Source organism: Trichosporon asahii, assembly GCF_000293215.1.
Source record: "Trichosporon asahii var. asahii CBS 2479 unplaced genomic scaffold scaffold00053, whole genome shotgun sequence".
In the NCBI taxonomy this organism is placed as follows: Eukaryota; Fungi; Basidiomycota; class Tremellomycetes; order Trichosporonales; family Trichosporonaceae; genus Trichosporon; species Trichosporon asahii.
In genome coordinates, this window is record NW_014040871.1 from 206555 (window position 1) to 226797 (window position 20243).

The 20243-nt window shown below is 60.4% G+C and overlaps 7 protein-coding genes and 4 non-coding genes across 11 annotated transcripts; 4 read left to right on the forward strand and 7 right to left on the reverse strand.

Moving 5' to 3' along the window:
* Positions 1 to 47: 47 nt before the first annotated feature.
* A1Q1_03208 (tryptophan synthase) lies at positions 48 to 2621 on the forward strand (the record flags this gene model as incomplete). Its single annotated transcript, XM_014323661.1, has 5 exons — positions 48 to 92; positions 179 to 186; positions 367 to 590; positions 656 to 891; positions 930 to 2621. 5 exons carry the CDS (start codon positions 48 to 50, stop codon positions 2619 to 2621), a joined length of 2205 nt encoding a protein of 734 aa, XP_014179136.1.
* A 65-nt stretch (positions 2622 to 2686) lies between these two features.
* On the reverse strand, positions 2687 to 3636 carry A1Q1_03209 (uncharacterized protein; the record flags this gene model as incomplete). Its single annotated transcript, XM_014323662.1, has 3 exons — positions 2687 to 3192; positions 3329 to 3399; positions 3446 to 3636. The coding sequence occupies 3 exons, from the start codon at positions 3634 to 3636 to the stop codon at positions 2687 to 2689; spliced, it is 768 nt and encodes a 255-aa protein (XP_014179137.1).
* Positions 3637 to 3785: 149 nt separating this feature from the next.
* Positions 3786 to 6605, forward strand: A1Q1_03210 (cytosolic small ribosomal subunit protein; the record flags this gene model as incomplete). The annotated part of the gene is made up of 3 exons (XM_014323663.1): positions 3786 to 4128; positions 4196 to 4330; positions 4381 to 6605. The coding sequence occupies 3 exons, from the start codon at positions 3786 to 3788 to the stop codon at positions 6603 to 6605; spliced, it is 2703 nt and encodes a 900-aa protein (XP_014179138.1).
* A 974-nt stretch (positions 6606 to 7579) lies between these two features.
* On the reverse strand, positions 7580 to 10726 carry A1Q1_03211 (uncharacterized protein; the record flags this gene model as incomplete). Its single annotated transcript, XM_014323664.1, has 10 exons — positions 7580 to 7860; positions 8043 to 8386; positions 8439 to 8599; positions 8641 to 8835; positions 9029 to 9127; positions 9233 to 9580; positions 9621 to 9821; positions 9867 to 10112; positions 10180 to 10266; positions 10553 to 10726. The coding sequence occupies 10 exons, from the start codon at positions 10724 to 10726 to the stop codon at positions 7580 to 7582; spliced, it is 2136 nt and encodes a 711-aa protein (XP_014179139.1).
* A 1605-nt stretch (positions 10727 to 12331) lies between these two features.
* On the reverse strand, positions 12332 to 14156 carry A1Q1_03212 (uncharacterized protein; the record flags this gene model as incomplete). Its single annotated transcript, XM_014323665.1, has 6 exons — positions 12332 to 12683; positions 12732 to 12836; positions 12895 to 13054; positions 13539 to 13680; positions 13763 to 14005; positions 14055 to 14156. The coding sequence occupies 6 exons, from the start codon at positions 14154 to 14156 to the stop codon at positions 12332 to 12334; spliced, it is 1104 nt and encodes a 367-aa protein (XP_014179140.1).
* A 1674-nt stretch (positions 14157 to 15830) lies between these two features.
* On the reverse strand, positions 15831 to 15910 carry A1Q1_t243. The gene has a single exon. It is a non-coding gene; the product is annotated as a tRNA-Met (tRNA).
* Positions 15911 to 16297: 387 nt separating this feature from the next.
* On the reverse strand, positions 16298 to 16369 carry A1Q1_t242. The gene has a single exon. It is a non-coding gene; the product is annotated as a tRNA-Met (tRNA).
* On the reverse strand, positions 16370 to 16752 carry A1Q1_03213 (uncharacterized protein; the record flags this gene model as incomplete). Its single annotated transcript, XM_014323666.1, has 2 exons — positions 16370 to 16436; positions 16550 to 16752. 2 exons carry the CDS (start codon positions 16750 to 16752, stop codon positions 16370 to 16372), a joined length of 270 nt encoding a protein of 89 aa, XP_014179141.1.
* Positions 16753 to 17620: 868 nt separating this feature from the next.
* Positions 17621 to 17699, forward strand: A1Q1_t240. Its single transcript has one exon. It is a non-coding gene; the product is annotated as a tRNA-Met (tRNA).
* A 358-nt stretch (positions 17700 to 18057) lies between these two features.
* On the forward strand, positions 18058 to 18137 carry A1Q1_t241. The gene has a single exon. It is a non-coding gene; the product is annotated as a tRNA-Asp (tRNA).
* Positions 18138 to 18653: 516 nt separating this feature from the next.
* A1Q1_03214 (uncharacterized protein) lies at positions 18654 to 19277 on the reverse strand (the record flags this gene model as incomplete). Its single annotated transcript, XM_014323667.1, has 1 exon — positions 18654 to 19277. One exon carries the CDS (start codon positions 19275 to 19277, stop codon positions 18654 to 18656), a length of 624 nt encoding a protein of 207 aa, XP_014179142.1.
* Between the last annotated feature and the right edge of the window lie 966 nt (positions 19278 to 20243).

A 20243-nucleotide genomic window follows, 5' to 3' on the forward strand; every position in this document is an offset into this window, starting at 1 on the left:
CATCTCATCCAGCTCTCACTCTCACATCTAGAGAGCATCTATTCACAATGGCTGAGGCTATCAAGCAGGTTTTTGCTAAGAAGCGGGAGGAGGTGAGTTATCATGTCCGGTTACCCCTCGTCTCCTCGACGCTGGGGCGCTCGTCGGCTATCGATGGTGACTATCCGCTAACGACCAGGACCAGCCGTGAGTACACCTTCAGCAGGGCTCCGGGCTCGCCCACCCTTTCTCGGAGAGCAACATCTCCGAGATAGTGGTCGTGGACGCTTCTGTAAGCTCTCCACGCAGCTTCGAGCTCCCCGGCGCTCTTCAAGCTCCACACCGGCTTCTCCGCGGCGTCTTCCCAGTTCCCCGCTGACCTCACAGCGTGTTCGTGACCTTCCTCACGGCTGGCTACCCCACTCCCGATGTCACTGTCGACGCTCTCCTTGCCCTCGAGGCCGGTGGTGCCGACATCATCGAGCTCGGTGTCCCCTTCTCGGACCCCATGGCCGATGGTGCCGTCATCCAGAAGGCGAACAACATCGCCATCGAGCACGGTGTCGGTTACACGCAGTGTCTCGAGTACGTCAAGGAGGCCAGGAAGAGGGGTCTCAAGGCGCCTATCATCTTCATGGGTGAGCTTCCAATTCTTCATCCTGAAGCTGACAGCCAGGCTACTACAACTCCTTCCTTGCTCACGGTGAGGAGAGGGCTGTCCGCGAGGCCAAGGAGGCTGGTGCCAACGGCTACATCGTTGTTGACCTACCGCCTGAGGAGGCCCTCAAGTTCCGCAACGTCTGCAAGGACACTGGCATGAGTTACGTTCCGCTCGTCGCCCCCAGCACCTCGCTGGAGCGCCTCAAGTTCCTCTCCACCATTGCCGACTCTTTCATTTACGTCGTCTCCAAGGTAAGTTTACCTGTGACGCTCCCGCTGACTTGCAACAGATGGCCGTCACTGGCTCGTCCTCTGGCTCCAAGATGAACGACGCTCTCCCCGACCTCATCGCCAGCGTCCAGGCTGTCACTCCCGTCCCGCTCGCTGTTGGCTTCGGTGTCAGCACCCGTGACCACTTCAACTTCGTCACGGACGCCGGTGCCGACGGCGTCGTCATCGGATCCAAGATTCTGCAGGTCATCGAGCAGGCTCCCCAGGACCAGATTCCGAAGGCTATTGAGGATTACGCTCGCTCGATCTCGCTCAAGGGACAGAACCCGAAGCCGCTTGGTCGCAAGAACAAGCCCGAGGACGCTGCCGGCAAGCCGGAGCCTGCCATGCCGATCCCGCCTTCGGACCTGAAGGAGAGCCAGAAGGAGTACGGTGTCAAGGCTGGCGAGCGCCTGCCCAGCAAGTTTGGTGCTTTCGGTGGTGCCTACGTTCCGGAGTCGCTCACGACGTGTCTCGACGAGCTGGAGGACGCCTACATTAAGGCTAGCAACGACCCGTCGTTCTGGAAGGAGTTTGAGGACATGTTCGAGTACATCGGACGGCCATCGTCGCTCTACTACGCTGAGCGCCTCACGGAGAAGATGGGCGGAGCCAAGATCTGGCTGAAGCGCGAGGACCTGAACCACACTGGTTCGCACAAGCTGAACAACGCTATCGGTCAGATCCTCCTCGCCAAGCGCCTCGGCAAGAAGCGCATCATCGCCGAGACCGGAGCCGGCCAGCACGGTGTTGCTACGGCTACCGTGTGTGCCAAGTTTGGCATGGAGTGCGTCGTCTTCATGGGTGCCGAGGACGTCCGTCGCCAGGAGATGAACGTGTTCCGTATGAAGATGCTTGGCGCCACCGTTGTCCCGGTCACGAGCGGATCTCAGACGCTCAAGGACGCTGTCAACGAGGCCATGCGCGAGTGGATCACGCGCCTCGACACGACCCACTACCTGATCGGCTCTGCCATTGGCCCCCATCCCTTCCCGACGATTGTCCGTGACTTCCAGCGCGTCATCGGTCGTGAGATCAAGCAGCAGTGCGCTGAGAAGTTCGGTGCTCTCCCGGACGCTGTCGTCGCGTGCGTCGGTGGTGGATCCAACGCCATCGGAACCTTCTACGACTTCATTCCCGACGAGAGCGTGCGCCTCCTCGGTGTCGAGGCCGGCGGCAACGGTGTCAACACGACGCTCCACTCCGCCACGCTCGCCAAGGGTGTCCCAGGTGTCGTGCACGGCGCTGCCTCGTACATCATTCAGGACGCCGGTGGCCAGCTCGTCCCGACGCACTCGATCTCGGCCGGTCTCGACTACAACTCTGTCGGCCCCGAGCACGCGTACCTGAAGGACCTCGGCCGTGCCGAGTACATCGCCGCCGACGACGTTCAGTGTCTCACCGCGTTCCGCATCTGTACGCAGTCTGAGGGTATCATCCCTGCCCTTGAGTCGTCTCACGCGCTCTGGGGCGGCTTCGAGCTCGACCAAGACCCTCCCGAAGGACAAGAATGTTGTCATCTGTCTCTCGGGCAACGGCGCCAAGGACGTCGAGGAGGTCCTCCTCACGCTGAAGAAGAAGGAGTGGGCCGACAAGCTCGACTGGCACATTGCCAACTAAGCTCCCAGCCGCAGCCCGAGGGCCCGAGACTGGTCGAGCGTAGTAGTAGTTCTGTAAGCGGCATCTTGACGGAGAGGAGTAGTAGCAGATAAAGTGCCGCGAACAATAGAAACAACCCAAAAAATGTAGGACCAATGCATCACCTAGACTAAGCCAATCAAGCCAATGTTGCGACCATGACGGCGTCCTTGCCCATCGCGACGGTAGCCACCTCCTTAAGCTGAGGGAGCTTCGTCTCCTCCTCCCTCGGGACAACGCCGACGCCGTCCCCGATGAACATGGGCGCGACAGTGACGACGACGGTGTCCACTTCCCTGTCCGCGAGGAAGGACGCGAGGACCCTGCTCCCACCCTCGATCATGACGCTCCGCAGCCCGAGATCGGTGAGAATGCCCCGCAGAGCGCTTGGCGGGATCCGCCCATCCTTCAGTGGCGTGCGGATGATGCATGCTCCTGCCTTCTCGAGCGCCTCGGCGTTGGACGCGGGAGCGTCGGGACCGCAAATGAGGAAGGGCTGCTTCACCGCCTTGGGCCCGATGGCGGCGGGATCGCGATTCTGCCATTCCTGCAGCATGCGGGCGTTTGGCGGTGTACGCAGGGAGGGGTCGAGGATGAGGATTTGGGGAGGGTGAAGGGAGGTGTCGTCTTGCGGGACTTGCTGGACTGGGGGGTTAGCTTGGGCTTTGAATACAGTGCGATAGCTGAAGAAGACGCCCGGAGAGCAGCATAGCCAGCTGACATACAAGAAGGAGGATGGCTGAACAGGCAACTGGCTTTTCCTTCTGACATCCTCACTCACTCTTTAATCGCGGGTCGTCGTGGATGACGGTCTGCACACCAACGAGGATCGCGTCATGCATTGTCCTCAGCCTGAGGTCAGTTCGGGAAAACGCGAGAGGAACTGCATCAGACTCACCACTGAGTCATCCCCATACTCTCCGGTCCCGACAACAGGACTCTCTTCCCTCCCGGGCCGGCAATCTTGGCGTCGAGCGACTGAGCCCACGTCAGCGTGACGTGAGGCTTGGACGGCCACGCAGCAGCCGTGACGGGGGCGACGTGCTGCACCAGGATGTCTGGCGGGGTGCTCATGTCAAAGTCAGCCATGGTGTCGGTCGATGCTGTTGATGGTGATGAGCTCAGTGTCACAGGGTAGTTGCTGGTGACCTAGCCGGGGGGTGGTCAACCTCCACCGGCCGCACACAGCAGCTCTTGGCGGAAGTGCCACACGGCGGCGTTACCCGTTCCTGGGCATCATGACGCCTTCTTTCCCTGTCCTCGTGCTGGCCACTGGAGACTGGCTAGTGGAGGGTCACCGATCCGAGTCAAGAGAGCATACCAAGCAAGCATCATCCCCCTCCAGCGTCAACAAACCACCCACCATGTCGTTCTTCGGCTTCGACACTGGTCTGCCGGACGACCCCCGCGCAAAGCAGGGACAGCACAGCCAGTTCGCCTCCCGCGCTGATCAGGACACCTTTGGCTCCTTCGACCGAGCCGGAGAGGAGGACCTCGCCGTCTACAACTGGGGCGAGGGCGGTCTGCTCGAGAGCGGCGACGACTTCAACGATGAGACCTTTGGCGACACGGGCGACTTCGGTGAGTAGATGCTGTGCCGTGCAGCAGACGCACGCAGCTGAACGGAGTAAGTAGAAGCTGATATCAGGCAACGACTTCCAGTTCGCCGCGGCCCCGGAACCGGCCCAGTCCAAGCCCAAGGTTGCCTCAACTTCTTCCCGCTTCGGACCCAAGGCTCAGGTCGACCTGTTCGCCGCGACCGAGGATGACTTCTACACCTCGCGTCCTGCCACGAAGAGTAAGCGACTTATAGGGCTAACAGCTGATCAACAGAACCGACCAAGACGCCCAAGAAGAAAAACAACGAGCCTCAGCCGCTGTGGGCTAATGCTTCGCCGGCGAACGCGTGGGGCGCCGCCCCCATTGCTCCTCCTGTCTCTGGACATCAGCCTAGCAAGATCCTCTCGCTCGAGGAGATCGAGGCCGAGATGGCTCGCGCTTCGATCGGCAACAAGCAGCAGCCACAGTACGCCCCTCAGCAGCAGCAGCAGTACGCGCCGTCGCCGCAGCATGTGCCCCAGCAGTACCAGCAGCCGCCTAAGCACACCCAGCCCGGTCACCAGGTTCTCAGCCTCGAGGAGATTGAGCGCCAGATGATCGGCGGTGGACCTTCGCCTGGCCCCGCCCAGGCTCCCCAGCAGCCGCCCCTCGGCCAGTCGCCTCACGGACAGCAGCTTCACGACCAACCGCCGCGCTCCCAGGCGCAGAACATTCCGCCTGGCATGCACGGCCGCTCCGGCTCAGCGCAGCTCTCGACGCCTCCGATCGCCGGCACGCCTCCCGCCCCGGGCCTGAACGGATCCGGCTACGCGAAGCAGCAGGCGCTCCTCGACTCCATGTTCCCGGATCTGCAGCAGGCGAACCAGCAACCCGGTCAGCCGCCCGCGCCGGGGCCGCCTCAGCACCCTGGCACGCCCGGCTTCCAGGGTCCTCCGCCGGGACAGCCGCAGCCGTCTCCTGAAGAGCTGGCGCGCATGGAGGAGCTGCACAAGCGCATCACTGCCAAGATCGAGGGCATGAGCAAGTACAACAACCTGATGGGCAACTCGGACAAGGACTTCATCACGCGTATCCAGCTTTCGCAGCTTGCCACGAGTGACCCGTACTCCTCCGACTTCTACGCGCAGGTCTTCTCTGCGCTCGCCAGGCGCGCGCAGGACGCGCAGGGCAACGAGTCTGGCCCGACTGTCGTCCAGATCGCTCCCGGCATGGGTCTCGGTGTCGGCGGCCCCGTTGGCAACCGTTTCGGAAAGATGGGCAGTGCGACGATGAACCGCCTCACGACGCAGGTCAAGAAGCTCGTCTCGACCACGGCTAAGCGTCAGCAGGCCATGTCCTCTGACGCTCTCGCCGGTGCGCTCGGTCGCGTCCGCCGCGGCGCGAACCAGGCTGCTCCCCGTCCCGTTCTGGCCGTCCCGAAGCCGGAGCACCGTCCCGCCGCCGTCGCGCAGCTCAACCATTCGTCCGGCCCGACCCGCGAGCCTCTCACCCGCAAGCAGGTCATGTATGCGCTCGAGGAGCTGTACGACGACTGCCTCGAGCTCGAGCAGATGCGCCGTGAGGCGCCCCCGCCGACAGATGTGCCCCGCGTCGAGGCGTGGAACCAGCAGTGCGCTGCCAAGGTCGACGACCTCTGGCGCAAGCTCATGGTCATGGAGCCGCTCGGCGTCAGCACGCCCCACCCGTTCATCTCGCTCATCAACCCGCTCAAGGGTCAGCGCCTCTTCCCCCGTCTCCTCCGCCACCTCGACCACCAGCGCGCCCTCACCCTCCTTACCCTACTCATCGCGACCTACCCTCAGCTTGAGGTCGTTGCCCGCGCCCCCCCGCCCCCCGTCGCCGACGTGTCCCTTCTCACGAAGGCGGACCGGGAAGACCGCGCGCGCCGCGAGGCGCAGACCGACTCGTTCCTGCACTGCGTCATTCCCGGCGTCGACATGCTAATCAACCAGTGCAACCTCGGCCTCGTCGCCGGTCTGCTGGGTATCTGCACGCAGCGCATGGAGCTCGGTGCCGTCGCCGCCACGCGTCCCGGAGTGGCGCTCTTTACTGCCCTCCTGTCCCGCGCCCAGTCGCTCGTGCGCGGCGAGGCGCCCATCGACCCCGCCGAGCGCGAGCAGTGGACCAAGACCTTCGACTACTTCCTACAGACGATCAGCCCGCACCTCCCGGACCTGTTCCCGGCCACGCTGGCGCAGAAGGCCGTCTTCGGCCCCAGCGCCTACCTGCTCAGCTCGGAGGGCCAGGCGCGCCAGGACCGCGACCACGGTGAGATGGAGCGGCGCGAGGCCGAGGTGTGGGGCCTCGCGGCCGCGCTCGCCGTCAATGCGCCCGAGGACCAGCAGACCAACCTCGTCGCCGCGCTGCGCGACAAGATCCTGCACACGGTCCAGGCTGCGCGCTACCCGAAGACGCCCCGCGAGAAGGCAGAGCTCAAGCTCAGGAACGTCAATATGTTCCTGCACGGACTGGGTCTGGACGCGAGCATGATCGAGTAGAGCGACGAGGGCAGACTTGTGTAGAAGAGTAGTCGAGGGAGAAGGGAGAAGTGAGAAGTGAGGAGGCCAGATCAGCAGAAAAACTATAGGATACCCCCAGAATATTCTCTTGCAGCAAAGGGTGGCCCACATTGCGTCCCAAAGTACGACGCGGGCGCGAGATCGAGATACTGGCAACAGAGACCGTTATGCATCATGTACACCGTGCACTGGCGGTTGGAGGCAATTTGTGTGTAGCAGAGGACAGAGGTGGGAACTAGCACTCCATCCACCTCGTGTCGCCGGATGAAGGGGGAGCCATGCCAAGCGATTGGAAACCCTGGAGATGCGATGTCCGAAAGTGGCACCCGGCAACCGAAATTCGGCAAAACTCCCGTGGCGCGCATTTCGCTCTGGAGCAGCGCCAAACCACTTATGTGGAGACTACGCCATTGCCCTTTCCTTGAACGTGTAAGATCGGCTCGATGGGGTCAGCTGCCGAACTTGTGGCCGAGGCACTTGAGGCGCAAGTCCTGACCGGCAGTTACAGTGATCACGGCAAACCTCCCTAATCCCCTTTTATCGCTCCGGTCCACCTTCTCCAACGACTGGGCTTCTGGCAACGACTCGTCAATATAACACTGCTCTGACTTAGCTGGCAAACACATCTCTCCGATTTGATCGTCATGAATGTCATCACAAGAAGTACAAACTACAGTATCCAGGCAGACTGGACCTTCTTGGGCGCGGCCGGCGGCTCCGATGACGGCGGCTGCCTCTGAGGCGTTCTGCAGCCCAGCTTCTTCTCGCCGATGAACTTGAGAAAGCTCGAGAACACGCTCCAGTGGTGCTGCCCAGTGTTGCCCAAGGTGGTCATTGAGAAGCAGAACAAAAGTTCCGCCTCCGCATTGGAGACCCTGGCCGATAGATCCTGGGGCCGGAAGTTGGAACTCTCCAGGCTCGAGACGGAGGCGTCGGCGTTTTCGACGTACCCATCAAAGAGTCCTTCTCGAGCGCTCAAGACCAGGCGGTCGTCGAGCAGGCGTGGTGTTGGTTCCCTTGGGGATCATCGCCTGGCTCCCCAAAGCAAGCCACTCGCAAAGCACCTCCCAATGACCGGCGCCGGCGTCGGAGAGCTCTCGCAGTCCATAGGAGAAGAGTGGCGCGCCCGCGATGTCGTAAACAGTGATGATGAGAAGTTCCTCCGCGAAGCTGGAAGCCTGCACATTGGAAACACTCACGTCACTCACTCTCAGAAAGCCCCGAAAGATTCCATCTGCCATGTGCGGTTGCAGGAGCTCACGTGGCAGCGGGATGCAGATGGCGTCGACCTTCCTCTTCAGCCTCTCCTTAAGCTCCTTGCGCATTGACTTCTTCCGACCAAACTTGTAAGTACAGGTGTCCAGAGTAACGCGGACCTTAAGTTAGCATAAGCCATCCCCTGGATTATCAACTCACCTTGCAAGTACCAAGAAGCAGCTCCTGGAAGATGTCGTTCAGAGAACGCCGGCGCTTGGAGCTGGAGAGGCCGACTGGAGCCTCGACGGGACTCGTGGGCGCTCAGAGGATTGATCTGACTAGCAGCCAACTCCTCGCTGGTGAGGGCCAGCCACTCTGCAAAGATGTAGAAAAGCTCGACGCCAGCATCCGACAGGTCCTCGCAGCAATAGACAAACAGAAGCACGCCTTCCTCGCTGTAGATCGAAACGTGGACGTTCTCGGCTAGCCAGCTGGGTTTGCCTGGCTCAGATGTCTCACAGGACACCTTGGCGAAACCGCAAAGAACGCCATGCGTTGCGTATCTACGCACGAGCTCCCTTGGAACGGGCAGCCGCACCGCGTCGATCGACGTACCCATCAAAGATCCCGTTACAAGCGTGGGGTGCGAGTAGCGCCCTGGGAAGCGGCAGGTGGACGGCCCGGAGTCGCCTGTCTTGATGCAGCAGCTTAAGGTGGCGCAGCGCCCCCGCGTGCTTGCTGACACGGCACAAGCAAGAGTCGATTGAGACGCGGACCTGTTATTAGCATGGACCAAGTGTTACAACGATAAGCTTACCTTCTTCCTTCCAGAGGCCAGGGCGTTGAACGTCTTGATCGGCTGCTCGAAGCCAGCGCCACGCTTGCGGCCAGCCTTGCGTCTCCTTGAGGCGGCCGAGGAGAAACCGGCGGTGGTTGCGGACGACGACGCCGTAGCCGCGGCCGACCCATCGCCCTCGAGGAGCGTCTCGAGCTCTTGAGCTGTTGCTCGAAGCTACGACCACGCGTGCGGCTACCCCAGGGTTGGCGCGGCTCGAGGTTGCAGCAGATGATCATGTGCCGTCGCCCCGCGTCGGACAGATCGGAGTAGCCGTAGTCAAAAAGCCTCTCCCCACTCTCCCCGTACACAGTCACTGTCAGTGACTGGCGTCATACTGGTCATTGGGGAGATTGCGATTGAACCGAACCTTGACGTAGCCGGAGAAGACGCCGTTGCTTGAGTGCGGTCGCAAGAGCTCGCGAGGAAGGGGAGGCTGACGGTGCTGGTCTCCTTCTTCCACTTGCGGCTGAGCGAATGGACAGCGACCGCGAAACAGCTTCAAGGCCATGGACGGTCCCACGGGGTTGAAAAGTGGTCAGGCGGGCATGGAGGCCTGAGAGCTGGCATCGACGCCCTCGCTAACGGTAGCCAACCATTCAATGAACACTAACCAGTGCCCGAGACCGGCCGGGGACAGCTGATCGTAGTCAAAGTTGAAGAGGAACCCTCCAGCGTCGTCGTAGACACTGACCACGATTGAGCGGTGGTCGAAGTCGGACAGGAGCAAGAGCGGGGTAGACTTGTCCCAGACCTTCACTGAACCCGAGAACTGGCCGTCGACGCAATGGGGGCGAAGAAGCTCGCGGGGAAAGGGAAGGGCGAGCTTCTTCACGTTGCGCCGAAGCCTAAGCTTCAAGCTTCGAAAAATTGCGCGACCCTTTCCAAGCTTCAGGAGGGCTGTGTCGAGGGGCACGCGGACCTATTGTCAGCGCGGGCTATCTTCACCTCATCTAACTCACCCGCTTCCTTCCTTCGACCAGCTTGTGGAACGTATCGCTGGAGCTTGGACGACTCCCCTTGCGCCTACCCAACGACTTCCGGTCCGATCGAGTCGCCTCAAAAGCCTTCTGATCTTCGGCGGCCTTCTTGATCTCAGGCGGCGCCTGGTCCGACTCGAGCTTTTGCGCGAGAACTTGTAAGCTGCAGTGTTCACGGGTACGCTGATCTATTGTCAGCGTGGTCATTGTCTGCAGTATCACACTCACTGGTCGCGTCCCCTTCAAGAACTCCTGCAGCAAATTCTCCTGGGTGGGGCGGTGCTTCCGGCTGGCTACGCGCTTGGTTGACTTGCGGGGCGCAGCGTGACCGCCGTCGCCGTCCGGGGGGCTGTTGCCGTCGAGCAGCGTCTCGAGCTCGTCGATACGACCCAGGAGACCGCTGACAGTGTCAGCGGCCTCCGACAGCCAGGCCTGGGACACAAAGGATCCATCGCCGGACCGAGCAACGAAGGGCTGAAGTGAGCAGAAGTTGGGGTAACGAGCCAGCGCGTGGAAGAGGAGCGGGTCAGGTCAGACTTACGTTCTGATCGCCTTCATTGTCGTCGGCGGTGTCCTCGGGAGCGGCTGGGGTGGGGTCGTCCTTGTCGTCCTCTTCCTCCTCATCCGACTCGGGTTGCCGCCGAAGCAGCCACCATGGCGTGGGCCGCCGTGCCGCTCGGCGTGGCGCCGCTGCTGGCCCACTCGTCAGAGTGAGCCGGGCGCTTCTGCTCAGCCGGGCTGTCGACGTCGACACGGCCCAGTAGGCCGCTGACAGTGTCAACGGCGTCGGCCAACCAGTCGTGGGAAACGTAGGACCCGTCGCGGGAGGTGCAAAGAAACGGCTGAAGTGAGCAGAAGTCGGATTAACAAGCCAGCTCGGGGAAGAGGAGCGGGTCAGGTCAGGTCAGACTTACGTTGGTGTCGTCGTCTTCCTCGGGGCAGCTCCCGGCGTCGTTGCCTTGCTCGACTGTGTCATCCGGCAGCCTTCGAAGCCACCAGGGGGAGCGCCGCCTGGCAGCAGCGGCGGGCCCAGCAGTCGACGTGGTCCGCGCTTGTCGTGTAGTCTTGGCGGGGGCGATCGAGGGCATCTTGGTCTTGCCGAAGGTGAGCCGAACCGAGGCGAGACGATGGCGACAAGCGTGAGACCCGATGACCCATGGCGGGGTTGGCGTCGAAAGAGGAGGCGGAGGCAGTGGAAAGGGAGAGCGAGCTTGACGACAGGAGGGTGCGGCTTCTGGCAGGCGGACCAGACAATGAAGGGAACGGGTATGTTGCAGGGCACAGTCGAGCAAAAGAAAACAAGATGAGGGGGGGAGCTTGGCGGGAGACACCGGAGCTCGATGGTGGGATGGAGAAGGAAGGAGAGATCGATCTCAATGTCGAGCTTATAAGGCTGCAGAGGTGAGCGGCGGGAGCGTTGTGTGTACTCGTAGTTCTCAGTGCGGTGCAGTGCAGCGCGGTGCAGATGCGGATGAGGCTAGTCGAGGGCAGAGATGAGGGGGCGGGCAGGGGGCAGGAGGAAAGCAGCGCGCAGGCGGCTAGGAAGGACTCCATCCTGGCGACTCGGGTACTCGGGCGCGCCTGACTTGTTGTCCTCGGCGGCTCTGGTCGGCTCCCACATAGCGCCCGCCTCCGTCGACGCACACAGCTGCACAGCTGTGACCGCATGGGCTCGCCCACTGGGTGGGGGGGCTCACCATTCATCATGTCTCAGATAAGTCTGCGCCATGTACTCCTCCATCCTGCGCGGACCCCACCGCGCAGCATTACGCAGGTACGCAGGGCGAGCGACGCGACCGCCCATGCATGCATCATTGCCTTGCAGCTTGTAAGCAGGCTCAAGCGGCTCACGGGAATACCCTCCCATGCATTGCCAGCGTTGGCTGGGAGAACTGGGACACTAGGACTGACTCACCGATCACCGATGGACAATGCGAGGTCACAGACAAAGCGAGGTGACAGACATTCCGGCAAGGACCGAGGACGCTCCGCCTCCACTCTCAACCTGACACCCCCGGTGCCCCTGGCCCAGTGACGCCTCTCGGCCTTTGCCTCTGCCAGCTGCGCTTGCAACCTACGCCGTAAACACAAGCTCGCGCTAGCTCGCAGTCCGCGCAGTCTGCGAGCGATCGCGAGCGAGCAGAGGGCCAAGTGGGGGCACAGCCCCTCCCATAGTGCAGGACGCTCAAGGTCAGAGGCGTTGTGGAGACGAGGGTGGCGACATGGAGTGAGCCTAGCTCTCTGTAGGTGACGATCGAGAGAGAGTGCCGGGGCGCACTTCGGCCCCTCGACGTTCCCTGCCGCGCACATCAGACCTGTCGTCATTGAGCGCTATTAACGCAATTGGCTGCGCCCTGCTGAGCATGCGAAGCATGCGAACGTGCGAGCGATGGCGGTTAAGCTCGCAACTGCGCTATCGACTGACATGGTCCGGACCGCGGTCGTCGTGCTGCAGCCTGCCCCCGCACGTCGCGCCCCCAATCGCAAGCCACGCCGCGGCCCGTAATCTCCAGACACGGTGGTGATGATTGACCCATAGGCCCATAGACCAATGGAGATCGGGGCAAAGTACGGGTGCTTATGGAGGGCAGAGGGTCAGCATGACCAGAAGGCCTCTGTTATCGCGAACTCGCTCAGAGGCGAAAGTGGTAAACAGCCCGAGGTCTCGTGCAGCGTCGCGGGAGCTTCAAGGTCTATTCAGACCAGAAAATGTGGTTGCAATTGCCGAGCACGTTAGTGAGGTCTGGTCGTTCATACTTGGAAGCGTCATCGCGGAAGCAAAGGTAGCAGTATCGAGAGGCTGTGGCGCTCGAGGCGTGCTCTGAGGGCGTGAAGAGCTGAAAGGGCGCCTTTGGACACCCCTCGCGCACACCTGGCCTTTTGGTGAGAGAGAACGGGGCGAAGATGAAGCCCCCGGTCGTGGTTTTACCAGAGAACGCAGTCCTAAGTGGAAATGGAATGAAGATCGCGAACTCCCACCGCGACAGAAGCTTGGCCTCTGCTTTCGCTACCTCACTCGCATCTGTGTGAACATCGGCAATGCGACTGTTTGACTGGAGAGTTGTCCTGCTGTTAGTTGATTGCAAGACATACAACAATCTGTGAGCAGCGTGTGGTCGTCTGGTAAGCGGGAGGGGATCCACCAGCGATGACAAATATCCTATACTGTTCATAGTCCATCTAATGAAGAGCAACGTTCTTGAAGTCCATCAAATCGTGGTCAGGGGCGCGGGACCTCGGCCGTGAGTGCCTTTACCTTAGAATGATGGAGTTGGTGGGCGAAAATGGCAGGGGAGTCTCTACTCGGGAATGAAGAGGGACACCGGGGAAAAGAGAGGTTTCTCTGGGAGGAAAGGTATCTCTGTGAACTGGGAGGAGTGGTGGGGTCTCGTAGTCGAGGAGACTTTGGGGGGTATCTGGATAACAGTCAGCTTAGGGGGTTTCGTTTGGACACCGTGTCTCGAAACGGCTTCACAGCTCGCCCGATTCCTCACCTCGACGGTACCAGGGGACTCACTGCCACTGGTGTTATGCGCGAGGGCGCAGGCGTCGTGGCCCGGGAAGCAGAGGAGCCCGGGAAGCTGGTGCAGTCCTCGAGGCCGTCGCCGAAGCCGCTGCCGGGGCGGTTGCCGGGGGGGTCGCAGTCGGTGTAGCCGAGACCGTGGTCTGCCTACCAGACCCGTTGGCTCTCTTCAAGCGATCGCGGTAGTCAGCGAGGTAGGTGCTGGCGACCGCCAGTCAGGCGGCGAACCGAAGCCAATTGTGAAACATGGAAGTTTCTATGTCTTCCTCCCCGAAGCTGAAGAGCGGTGATCCCTTTGCAGTACGGATCACGACCTCGAGCTGCCTGGAGTCGATGGACGGCAACTCATCGATTGGGAGCCCCCGCTTGTCGCGCACCTGCACCAGAAGGCTGTGCTTTCCGGTCAGCAGGTATCGCCGCGCCTGGAGACATTTCCGGGGAACCGCGATCAGAATTGATGGCGGGTTCTCGTGTGGATCTCCAGCCAAGCTGTAGGCGGCCTTGCACACGACCGGATCCCTGGTGATCTTGATTACCGCGTCCTTCCCCTCCAACGTGCCCTGATGTTAGCAAGAGTCATCGGCACAACGTCGTCACCCACTTCCTTGGTGCCGTCTAAAACGCTCGCCAAGAGCCTGGACTGCTCTGACTGCCTGCGACGCAGGACAGCCAGTGACTCCACCTTTACAACCGCACCGACTCTGCTGCCGTCAGAATTGTTGGTCTGCTTGGTGAGGGCAGACGGCGAGGGCGCGGTCGACGACGCTTTGGCGGGCACGGGCGCGTCGCGGGTACCACCGGCGGCTCGGGTAGAACGTGTCATTCGCGGCACCGGTCCCGTTGTCTATGAGTATGAGCGGCGTTCAGAAGGCTCCCATCGCAAGGAAACTCACCGAGAGCGCTGTTGACGTGACCTTAGAGCTGGCCGCGGCGGAGTTCTTGTTCTTGCCGACCTGAGGCTTGGCTTTCGGGTTCTTGTTTGCGGTTCTCGGCATCTTGTAGGTGAAGTAGCAGTGTTACCACAAAGTGCCAGGGCTCGAAGGGAGGTGCCGGCGGCGGAAGCGGAGGGTGCTCGGGGTCGTGGTCGGGACAAGGAGGAATAGCGTGACAGAGGGCGGCTGTCTTCCGTAAGGAGCGTGGTGGTGACAGCAGTGGGTGCTGTCAGAAAAACAAGAAACAAGAAGGTGGGTGGAAAAGAAGGAGCGAAACAAAGAAAGTGAGTGGGAGAAGGTGTTGGAGGAGGAAGAGGATGTCAAGGTTCGCGGTCGAGCTAACGACACAACAAAGGTGAGTGGGCGGCGGGAGCATTCTCTGAGCTCGCGGAACAGATGCGCAGGCGTCCAGTGGATGCGAGGGGCGCAGGGCGCAGCGCGCTGGCGGTCAACAAGTCATCTCTCTGACGTGCTGAACGATCGGGTCGTTGTCCTTGGCGGCGTCGGCCTGGTCTGCAATAGCGCCCGCCACCTTCGACACACGCAACTCGCACAGCTCGGGCAGTCTGCCCTCGCTACTTCGGGGCCCCACTATTGACTTCTGTCTCGCTCGCGTCAGCCCGCCTCTACAAAGCGATTCACCTTGCGCACTGCGCACAAAGCTGAGCCGGCTCAGCGAGTCGGCAATTCTTCGACTGTGCATGCATGCCTGCCACGCAAACGCTCCAGAAAGGCTCAAGAGACACATGGGTGAGTGAGTGCCCCTATGCACTGCTCGTGCTGAAATCCCTGACTTCTCAATGAAATCACAGACCTTCCGGAAGTAATCTAGGACGCTCCGCCTCCACTTCCGCCCTGAAGCATCAATCGGTCCCTGGCCCAGTGGCGCCTCTAAGCCGTTGCCACGAGCACCTCGCCCGCCTGTGCGAGTTCACCGCCCACAAGGTGGCAAGGAGCGCACAACAGGTTGCATGGTGTGGGGTGCTACACACTGATGTCAATACAGCTAGACTATTACTGGTGAGGTGCTACAGACGATGAGCCTGCGACAGAGGTCGGTACGGAGGCGCTTGGGCGCCCAATCCACGGTTCCTTGCCCTCTCCCGCTGACCAGCTTCAAGCGCCGTTCCGGCGTCCAGCGTTCTTTTCTCCAATAAGATACCAACTCTTTCTCCCCAATGCATTTCTGCTCTGCCCAGCTGGGAACACCACCAGTGTCGTGCAACCCGTACGTGAGCGCCGCCCTCCTAGGCCGGGGAAACGTCACGAGGACAAAATGGTGATGGCGAGGATTTCTGTTTGTCAGACCCGTACCAGGCGAGCCACTCCCATGTAGTTGTGGCGCAGAGCGATGAGAGATCGACGTCATGGTCACTTGATGGTTTGCTGACTCCGTCGACATGGATGGGGAGAAAGGTCCCGCCACTGACAGCAGCCGCTTGCTGCCAGTGGAGAGAGTGTCAAGACACCTCAGAATGTCACACCGTTGCTGGTGGCGATGTCATTCCATGTGTCTGGATCGGCGTGCCCAGACAAGAGAAAGACACGTCTGTGTGAAGGACAAGGCCGAGCTTGCGTCAGAAGTAGAGAGGGAAAGTGGACCGGGGCGCAGACGTACGTCCCCCATGTCACTCGCTAACCCCAAAATCTGCCGGTCGCACTCTCGCTCCGTCTTCATACCAAGAGGTAAAAAAGACGTCTTGGCTCGTTGCTCTCACTTCAAGCGAAGCAACTACCTGCCCCCACTCAGAATCGAACTGAGATCTAGAGATACCGTGCGTATGAGACTCGCGTACTGGCCATTATACTATAGGGGCGGTGCTTTGTGAAGTTCTGAAAGCCGGACTGCGGCGGCGGGGACGTCGAGGTATTGGAAGACCGTTGAGGATATGGCGAGAGGAACGGAACAATGACTTCGCCAGTGCCCGGTGGAAGAGAAAGCTGACCTCGGCGCATCCCTCGCAGGCGGGGGCGGACGAGAACGGGCGCGGAGTGTCTGGAAAAAGGGTTGTGCGTGACAACGATACTGAGGTGACCCGGGGCGGTGGGGCAGGTGACAAGGAAGTGGGGGAGGCGCAGCCCTGTCTCAGCTACGACGCACACACACAGCGTCTCCGATGGACTCCCACCACGACCACCAGAAGAAGCAAAAGGTTCGTACGCTCTGGCGCTGCGCTGCTGGCTTACTGCTTCGCTTCTTTACTTGCCCCCACTCAGAATCGAACTGAGATCTAGAGATTATGAGACTCGCGTACTGGCCATTATACTATAGGGGCTCAGATCGGCGCCGAGACGATCCATGGGAGCTCGGCGTCGGCGTCGGTGATGAGCTGTGGTGGCAGACTAATCGCAGAGCGGCTTTGGAAGATGGATTTTTCCAAGTTGTGATCCAGGTGTGCAGCAAACTGCAACGCTTGGGCGCATCATGCAGAGGCCGTGCGCGGAGGTGTGCGTACCTTGGCTTGGGCACGTAGGCTGCCAATGCAAGGGTATGGGAGAGAGGCTGCTGCGCCGACAAGTGGACAGAAGCAATGACGACATCGAGGTCGGCGGCGATAAACGGCAAAGGCGGTTGAAGGCTTGGGTCTTGAGCTTCGCTAGGAGTGAATAATGCGGCGGATACAGGGAGCAGGCCGGCAACGACCACCCTTTCGTACATGTTGAAAGGGCATGAGCAGTGTAGACAGAAAGTACAGATTGTCGATGTGATGGGGAGACGAGGGTGAAGGAGCAAGGGAGGCGGAAAATGATCATCGTTTCGGTCGAGGGCCTTGACACTTACACGCCCAGATAGGCTCTTTAGCCAGATGGGCGGCCGAATATCAGGGAGACTTTCCGGTCGGGCTCGACTCGTCCCCAATCCAGCGAGTGGCAAACTTACTCCCACCCTCACGAAAGCGCTGAGTTTTGTCATCGAAGTACCGAGACGTGGGCGCTGTTCGCAAGCTGAACTTTGACCTCGCGGAGAACTGTGCCCGGGCTCTTCCCAACTTTTGCCTTTGCGTGCAATACTTGCCCTAACAGCCGCTGTATTGTCTGCCCCCCCCGCGCCGATCGATATCTTGATGGTGCTCGCCCCGCCCAACCATGGCCACCGACCATATGTTAAGCCCATTCCCATCGATCGTCTCGTGCTAGATGGTCACACCTGACGCCCTCATTCCACACTGCATCTCGTACGTACTCCTTTGCGGTCATGGGCGTCTAGTCCTCGCTACGTCTGTTCAGCGAACGTACCCGGCCCCAAGCATAGGGGAGTTCCCGAAACACTCAAATTATCCTATGCCTGAGACCCAGTGAGACACAGCACATACCTTGACCGGCCCTTCCCAGACCTGTGCCCGGCATTTGATGCAGAATGGGGACGCCCCCGGAGCCCATCACCGTCTGTGTGCTCACTTTCCGTCCGCTGAGGCATTTTTGGTATTTCTCGTATTTCTTCATTTTTTCGCTCTCTCTCTGCTCCTCTTCGTCGTGCTTAGCCCGCTCGCCGGCGCGGACTTCCGTACATGGCATCAGCGCCGACAGCCCCTATAGTATAATGGTTAGTACGCGAGTCTCATATGACGGTATCTCTAGATCTCAGTTCGATTCTGAGTGGGGGCAGGCAAGCAAGCGTGTGCGGCATTCGAGCTCGAGCACGGATGCGCGCAGTCTTTTTCTGTCTTGTCTCGGGGGAAGGGGTGTGGGCTGTGTGTCTGGGTATGGGCTAGCTGAAGACTGAATTACTCCTCCTACGAGCAGCTGATCAGGAGCCGTCTCTCGACAGGTGACCACTTCCGGGCGAGACGATCGATCGACCGCCAGTCATGCGCCAAACGCGCTCACTCCTTCCTGAAGTGTGGAGTTTGGACTTGGAGAGGGAGTTGCATTCTAAAGCCCTTCCGCTGCCACCGGAACTCCGGCCATCGGCGCTGACGGCGCCGTCGGCCAGCCGCGCAGCACCCGGCCAGTGAACAACGTCTTCCTGTTCGTATAACGGCTAGTATGCTCGCTTGTCATGAGTGATCGCGGGAGATCGGAGTTCGATTCTCCGACAGGAAGCTTTTTACCCCCTTTGACGCCCTCTAAAGGTCGTGAAACACTTGGTCAGTCGATAGGGAGGCTGGGCGAGGTAGCAAGAGGTCTGAACGCCGAACAGGAGGTGTCTGAAGCATCGCTACACCCCAGGGGTAAATCAAATCTTCAGGAGGCGGTTCCACAAGCGGTCAGGAGTCCACACGTTTCCTCACGAGAAGCTCTGCAGAGCGCGCATCGCTGCCCTGTGTGGAGGCAGCTCCGAATAGTATGGCGTGTACGGCGACCTCGCTGGCAAAGCGGCTCAAATTGCCGGTTCAGCGACTCGGCATCATATTGCTGCTGGTTTGGATCAGCAAGTGCCAAGACCTCTCCGGAAGTGATTCATACGGGCAGGCTATAGTCACACCTGAGACGTGCTCTACACCCGTTGACTCGTTGTACGCATTAAGGGGTATTTGTGAAGCGGGAGACAGAGATTTTCGTTACACTGGGACAATGCACAAAGTGCAGGGTGCGTGCGCCGTCGGTGCCGGATCGTTTTCAGCCCAGACGCCCGCCTTTTCCCAAGGGATCAACAACTCGAGCTTCCTCCAAAGCTGCAGAATGTCTCTGACCCCACTCCTCCTTGTACTCAGGCGGCAGCAACTCGTTCTCGCCGGCGTCCTCCATATCTACTGCGCGATGCCGACCAGAGGTAGCAGCCTCTGAATTGTTCACGATGCCAGGGGCATTGGCCTGAGGCCTACGAGGCTCCTCTGAGAGGGCCGAGCTCTGCTTCTTAGCGACGATGGGCGTCTTTGTGGTGCCCTGTCGATCACGCGGGCCCCGAGGTTTGGCTGTTTTAGACCTCGAGATTCTGTCCGTTGACGAGCGGGAGGAGGGGGACGGGCGGGAAGGTGCGGGGTGAGGAGTGATGACTTGGACGTCTTCGGTCGGTTCGAAGGTTGGAACAAGGTGGGGACGATGGCGGGAAGCATGCAGAACTTGCAGTTGCTGTTCACGACGATGACGGCCGGTCGCTTGATCCTGACGGCGCTTGCGACGGCGGACGAGATGGAGAACGACGAGGAGGAGAACGCCCGCCCCTACAACGGCGCCGATGACGCCGGCCGCAATGGCGTTCGCCTTTGATCTGGGAGTGGGAGGGGAAACCCAGCGTGTCATTGCGTTAATCTGGCGATGCAGGCTAAACGTGAGTCTGTTGGAGCTACAGTTGTCGAAAGGGTGGCAGCAATATGGTTTGGAGTTCGCGTGTATCCTGTCGTACAGAAACTGAGAGTGGACGCAAGTATCACTGTACCGAAACAAACCGTGAAAATGAGCTTCGTGGGACCATGCGCTCACGGAGTCAGGTGCATATTGGCGTACATTGGAAACGATAACACCTTGTTGCTGTCGATCCGCGGCAAGGGAGTACCGCTTACGCTTCAGAACCTGCGGCACCCCTGACGGCCGAGGACCGATCACGCTTCTACAGGCACGGACGGATGGGGAACTGCAATAACCTTGTTGCATACTGCGATCAGTCGTTATTCTATTCCAACCTGCTCCTCGGACACGACACGTTGGCTATCGAGGTACGGGGATCGATACCGTCATGTGGCTTTGAGAGCGGAGGAGCTCTCTCCCGCCCGCAACACCCTTTGGACTGGGTAAAGGCTCTTGATCTCGTCAGACACCAATGTCCTGTGTACCAGAAATTTAGCTTCTCTTGTAAACCCCCGCTGCGTATATCACCCCCCCCCCCCAACGAGGCTGGAAAGAGATGGACGCTCTTGCAAAGCACCCTCCCCGCCCTAAGCGCCACGTGCCTGCGGAGGATCGACAGCGCCGGCGCCGCTTTTCAGGCCGCACAAAAGTTCCGGGAGCCGTCATGTTCCATTGCATAGCAAGCATGACGGAAGCGTGCAAGGGCATCAGGTTTATGAGCTTCTTGACCTGACGCTCTGCTCCACGGCATGCAAACCGTTGCCGAGCTTGCGTGGCTCTGGGTACAGGGTGTGTTCGCAATTGGTAGGCGTCTGTGAGCCATGATGATGCGCGGCAATGCGGCCTGTAAACCGTTCGAGTTGGGGAGGGTGCTAGACTGGCAGAGGCAAGGCCCCCGACACCGATCACTCGCATGTCCAG